The sequence below is a fragment of the Antechinus flavipes genome, chromosome 5, assembly GCF_016432865.1.
Source record: "Antechinus flavipes isolate AdamAnt ecotype Samford, QLD, Australia chromosome 5, AdamAnt_v2, whole genome shotgun sequence".
NCBI lineage: Eukaryota > Metazoa > Chordata > Mammalia > Dasyuromorphia > Dasyuridae > Antechinus > Antechinus flavipes.
In genome coordinates, this window is record NC_067402.1 from 99,131,678 (window position 1) to 99,138,488 (window position 6,811).

Here is a 6,811-nt window from a genome sequence, read left to right on the forward strand (position 1 = left end):
TTGAATTGGATGACCCTATAGGCCTAAATTTCTGTGATTCTATGATGAGAAAAGCAAAACTTACAAAAAGAATAGCTCAGTCCTGAATCAAAAGATAGGAATTAGAAGGAATAAATAGAAATATGAGCCATGAAATTTGAATTGCTAACCACAAACATGCAGGACAAAATAAGCAGAAATGTCAACCCAGAACATGAATGAATCATGAAATATTTGCACAGGCCAGAGTTATATTTAGGGGAAAGTCAAGGATAAGGTAATAAAAAGGGGTAGATGAAGAGTAAATTGAGGAAATGAGCTATAAGTTTATTTTGTTTAAGTAGAATGAAGTGAAGTCTCCAAAACCTATAGTTGGAAGGGACCACACAGCTAATAAGTATTATCAAGGAAACTTCAGACTAAATCCTTTGACTCAAATGCAATGGCTTTAATATTAAATCCAGAAAGCTTTCATAAGAGAAATTCCCTTCACACTTGAAAGTCAAAAAATCTTTGAGATAAGTGTCATGTTTGTTATTAGGCAAGCAGGTAGCTGATACAATAAGTGTTGGAGGTGGAGTCAGGTTAAATCCTGACATACTTTCTCTGTCACCTTGGGTAAGCCACATATATACTTCTTTCAGAGTCACTTAATCAACTGTAAAGTGGGAATAATTACAATACCCATTTCAGCAAGGTTGTTGTAAGGATCAGATGGTACATAAAGTGCTTTGTGCTAGCTATTTACCATTTTCTCACTTTTACAAATGAATTAAAAATTAAGAAAGTTGAATGATTTGCCCATGGTCACATAGCTAGTAAGGATCAGACTTCAGATTTGGAGGCTCTTTCTACTATACCACACTTCCTCATATTAAATTGCCATATATTCAGTGTTTTTATCTCAGGAAATTTGTCCTATAATTTCCTCTCATTCTTCTTCCCTTCTCCCAACATCACTAGATTTAGAGCTAGAATGGGTTTTGGAAAACATTTGATAAAACCCCCCTCACTTTACAAATGTGGAAACTGAAGTCCAGGCACAAGTAACGTGTCCAGTGTCACACAGCTTCTAAGAGGCAGAGAGAGGACTCAAGTCCAAGTCATTCAACTCCAAACTAGCATCTTCCTCTTTCCCCATAGGCATCTCTGCTACCAGCTGCAGTACATGGAGGGTGCATGGAATGGCACAGAGATGCCTCCTGGCTTCTATCTGCAAGGCTTCTCTGAATTTCCTCGCCTACAGCCTTTCCTCTTTGTGCTCCTGTTAATCATACACCTGGCCACCTTGAGTGGAAACCTGATCATCCTTGTGTCTGTGGCCTCAGTGGCCACTCGCCCCCCAATGCTGCTCTTCCTGTGCCAGCTGTCAGCTATCGAGTTCTGCTATACACTGGTAGTCGTGCCCCGCTGCCTGGCCGACCTGGCCAGGGCCCAGGAAAGGGGCAGCCCCATCTCCTTTGTGGGCTGTGCAGTGCAAATGCAGATGTTCGTAGCCCTTGGAGGAGCCGAGTGCTTCCTGCTGGCAGCCATGGCCTATGACCGCTATGTGGCCATCTGCCACCCTCTACGTTACCCTGTCTTGATGACTTCAGGGCTCTGTGGGAGGCTGGCTATAAGCTGCTGTCTGGGGGGACTGGTGGTTTCCCTGTTTCTCACAGCAGCTATCTTCCGGATGCCTTTTTGTGGTTCTCACCTGTTGATTCACTTCTTCTGTGATGTCACTGCCCTTCTGCACCTTGCCTGTACCAGGAGCTATGTGGAGGAACTCCCCTTCCTTGGGGCATGCATTATATTATTATTGGTGCCCTCTTTCCTGATTCTGACTTCCTACGGTGCCATTGTGGGTGCCCTGCGACGTCTGCATTCATCTGGGGGCCGCAGGAAAGCTGCATCCACGTGCGTCTCCCACCTGGCAGTTACCCTGCTGCACTATGGCTGTGCTACCTTCATGTACGCCCGGCCCAAGACCAGCTATGCCCCGAAGCGGGACCGGACGCTGGCCCTCATCTATACTAATGTGACACCCCTCCTCTACCCACTCATCTACAGTTTCCGCAATCGAGAAGTCACCACAGCCATCCACAGGGTACTGAGTTTGAAAGGAGATGGCCACCCCTTGGTGACTGGGTGACCCGGGTCCTCCCAATCTAAGGAGAAGCAATGGATTCTGGAGTGGGGGAGATGAAGACATTGTCCCTCTTCCAGTCTTGCTCTCTCATTTAGGCAACAACACCTGGTGTTCAGGACTGGGAAGGGAATGGATTCAATTCTCCCTTCCCAGAAAATTTACTGCTGAATGATGGAGAAGACCAAATCCCTAAGATTTCTCCTTACATTAAAGAAAACACACATACACACACAAACAAGAAATACTTAAAAGTCTAAAATGTGCAAATGACTTAGCTCAGACCCATTATATTCCTATTAAAAGAAAATATGTGGGAGCAGGTGGGGAATGGCAGGGGTGGAGAGATAAAGGAAAGTTAGGATAGACAATGGAAGGAGATGAGTTGAATGAACCCAGCTTTCCTGGAGGAGATAAGTTTTCTGAGTTAGATTTTTGATATGTAAGTGATGTATACCAATTGGTCTTCAAGTCATTAAAGCCTCACCTTCAAACTGAATGAAAGGTTCACTTTGTGAGAGCTGAAGACTATCAAGGTGAAAAAACCTACCTCACAGTTCTGTGTTATTTTCTCTTCCTTGGAGTTCTGTTCCCTTAACTCCTGGAGCTGAAACAGCCTGAATCCAATTGTTTGGAGATTTCATTTCTCACTGCTTATTCACTAAATTTGCTATATTTACCTAATGGTAGAGGGAGGAATCGTTCCTTCCAGATGTATGCTAAAATTGGATTCTGGTAGTGATAGACAGAATTGGATTGAGTCCAGGACAGCCCTGAGTTCCTTAGCATACTTCTTTCTGTTTCAATCAGATGCTTTTTGTCCTTTATTAAAAATGCCTACCAATTCCAGACCCTAAACAGGTGATCCTGAGTTGAATTCCACCCTGCTCACACACTTTGCTTGGTTCCCATTACAAGGCTCTGGGACCAAGATGAGGGAAAGTAGCCCAGAGTGGCAGAATAGTTTAAAGAAAAGAAGAATGAATGTGAAGGGAGAGCACCCAGGTTCATATATCCCTGGTACTGACACATGCTAGTTGTTTGACCTTGGACAAGTCACAATCTCTCTGTAAAAATGTCTATAAAATGAGGGAGTTGAGCTGAATGATTTCCCAGATCCCTTCCAGCTCCAAATTTGTGATTCCTTGCTCTTTAGGCCACAGCAACAAGAGGCCTTAGAATTAGTCCATTCTCTGAGGACCATGAATTTCATAAATATATTACTAGTATCTCTTTATCTGACGATATTGACAAGTTCAATTTCAGTTTGCCAGGGAATTGGTCCAATACACAAACTTGAAGCCAGAAGCCATGAATACATGGAAATAAATTAAATGGGTTGGAAAGGCTCCTGAGATGTGTACTGAGACTAAGCAATGAAGATAAGAGTCAGGGATTTTTCATGGAGTTGTAATAAATATAAAAAAGTAATTGGTAAGCTATGAGGTTGATGCTAGTGTTATAATCAAATCTGTGCAAATTAACTTAGAAAATAAAGGACATATTGAAGTAATATATTTAATTAGCAAGATAAACAGTTCCTGATAAAGTCTTAAATATTTCAAAATAAACAAGAAAGGTTACTATCTCATTCTGATCTATAAGGACATTATAATAAGGAACATCAGATATAACACAACTTCAATGCAACCACTGTTCCAATTACAGATAGCAGCGACCTCATTTGTCAGCAGGGTAAAAAATCTAATCTAGTGTGATCAGACTTCTACCTTTTTTTTAATTCAAGACTTTATCCCCTTACCATAGTTGCCTTTCTGTTAGTTTTTGATGCTTTGCAAGAGTAGGCTGGAAACTAGACTTAAGTATATAGAGCAGGAAAGGAAAAATGTTAGATAATTTCAAAAAAATTCTTGCAGGAAAGCACAGCAAAATTATGCACATTGATAATTAAGCAGCAAGTATAGGCATAGAAATTAGCTAAAAATTCTTCAAAATGCTGACCAGTTTCAATTCAATATAGATTGAAACTTCACAAACTGCTGCCATAGATCAAAACTAAACCAATTGTCAGTAAAAGAGGAGAGACAGAAAAGAATCTAAAACATGATTTCAATATACTCTAGTGAAAGAAAAAAAACTATCAAATTCTACAGCAGATAATATTATAGTTAGCTATGATGGGCTTTCTTCCTTTCTTTTTTTAAAGTATAGTACAGGAGCATTTAGGTGGCAGAGTAGATAGACCAGACCCAGAGTCAGGAGGAACTGAATTGAAATCCAACCTCAGACACTTGACATTTACTAACTGCATGATTACTTAACCCCAATTTTCTTACAAAAATAAATAAATAAAAATAAAGTGCAATGCAGTAGAACACTGAAAAGATGTTTTTTAAAGTATTCTACTTTACCCAGGATATCTTTTTTTTTTTCAAATCATGGGCTACTGACAGAGAAAAGCAAGTTCAGAAAAAATCAGATTATAGCTTTATATGTTCAGATAAGATATGAATGAATATAGGTCAACATAATTAAGGTAGGTTTTCTGAACAAGGAAAATTCAAGCTATAATTTGAATGATACATATAACTTAGATAAGGAATTAGAACAGAACTAAAAGTTTTAGAAATGAAATATAAACATTTGCAATTAAAATTCAAGTCTATATTTTGGTCCTTTAAAGATCAGGTGTTTTGATTTAGAGTGATTTTTTTGAAAGGCAACAGTGGGAAGGAGAAAGGAATGGAGAGAAGAAAAAGAAAAGAAACAAAGAGACAGAAAAAAGACATATACCAAAAAAAAAAGAAGAAGAAAGAAAAATTAGTTATACATGAATGTAGCAAAGAAACAGATGAGAAAGAAAGATTTTATATATATACGTAGAAAGAGACAGATGTATTTATATATTATACATGTAGGGAAATATATATGTAAACATCATATAATAATACAATGATAATAATATAGTTATATAATATATGTGATAATTATATTGCTATATTTTAGAGAGAGACAAAGACAGAAGGAGAGACATCATCCTAGAGAGAACTTTTTGAGGCAAATTGCTGTTAGTACAACCTGTGAATTCACTTAGGCTAAAGATTTGAGAATGCTGTCACTTCCTCATTATCATTATAAATGCTCTAATTAGCCAGTCTTAGTTCTAATTCTCTTCATATGTTCTCTTCTGAATATGTTGTTGAACAACAACAAATTCAATATGGCTCAGAAAATCACACAGAACTTGTTAGTAGTCACACACACACACACACACACACACACACACACACACACACACACACAGAGTTTTCTACTCAGACTACATCTGGAGGATTGTGTTCAATTCTGGAAGTAATCTCAATAAGGATTTGACAAGGTGAAAAGCAGCCAGAAAAGCTTCTAGGAATAAAAGCTCTAGCACATGAGAATAGATTGAAGGAACTCAGAACATTAAGCTATTTGGTTGGGAGAAAAAAACAACAAAACTTCCTAACAATTAGATCAATCTAGAGACTCATAGAGAGGAATGGATTGTCTTGAAAGTTAGTAAGATCCCCATCAATTGAGTTTTTCTAAGTAGAGGATAGATGACCAATTTCTAGGTAAGAATGTTGTAGAGGGAATTTCTTCCTCTTCACTTACTAGTTAGATTAAATGTCCTCCACCAGAGATCACTTTTTACCAAGGTTCTGTGATCATTTTCATCAAGAACAACTTAAAATCAAGACCCTGGGGAGAAAGGCAAGCAGGTTCAAACAAACAAAATAACATCTGAGATTTATACACCAAAATAATGTCCAATTTTATATCAAATCATCTTGGTGCGATGTAAAACCTAAAGCCTTTAAATATATATATATATATATATATATATATATATATATATATATATATATATATATATATATATATATATATATATATATATATAATATATATATATAATTTCATTAATTATTTCCAAATTATATATAAAAAATTTTACATTATTGCTTTTAAATTGGATGTTTCATATTACCTTTATAGGAATATTTCATCCTAACTTCCCTCCATCCTCCCCAGTCAATGACCCAGTCATTGAGAAAGCAAGTAATGTGATCTTGGAAATCTAAATGCTTAAAGGGTCTTGGGCATGTAGTCCCTTCCTTTAAATGCAGCTAAGTAGTACAGTAGGTAGCATACAAGACCTTAAGTCAGGAAGACTTATCTTCCTAAATTTAAATCTGGCCTCCCACACTTATTATGTAACCCTGGGCAAGTCATTTAATCCCAATTGCCTCAGTTTTATCTTTTATAAAATGAACTGGAAGAGAAAATTGGAAACCACTTCAGTATCTTTGCCAAGAAAATCCCAAATGAGGCCACAAAGAGTCAGATATGACTAAAACAACTCAACTACAACAAAAGGTCCTAGGCTTACAATCCCTTCCTCTTTGACAGAGCCATTAGTCAGTGATCTATCTCCACTGCAATGAGCAAAATATTCACTTGTCATCAACATATCAATAATTCATATTTATATAACTCATTAAGATTTACAAAAATATATATTTACCTTAAAAAAAAACTTTAAAATAAAACCCCAAATCAATTCTGAAATGGAAGAAGCAGCAAAAAGACAAGGTAAAACAGCCTTCTAAGCTAAAAAAAATTGGAGGTTGGAAGAAAAGGTTTGTCTCAGGTAAAAGGAGAGAGTTTTCCAGGGCAGGAAACTTCCTGGCAAGCTAGCAGCAGCCTGCACCA

General features: G+C 37.5%; 1 protein-coding gene across 1 annotated transcript; it reads left to right on the forward strand.

The window, feature by feature from the left end:
* The first annotated feature begins 1,147 nt into the window (after window positions 1-1,147).
* LOC127564566 (olfactory receptor 10AC1-like) lies at window positions 1,148-2,113 on the forward strand. The gene has a single exon (XM_052001171.1). It carries the CDS (start codon window positions 1,148-1,150, stop codon window positions 2,111-2,113), a length of 966 nt encoding a protein of 321 aa, XP_051857131.1.
* The last annotated feature ends 4,698 nt before the right edge of the window (window positions 2,114-6,811 follow it).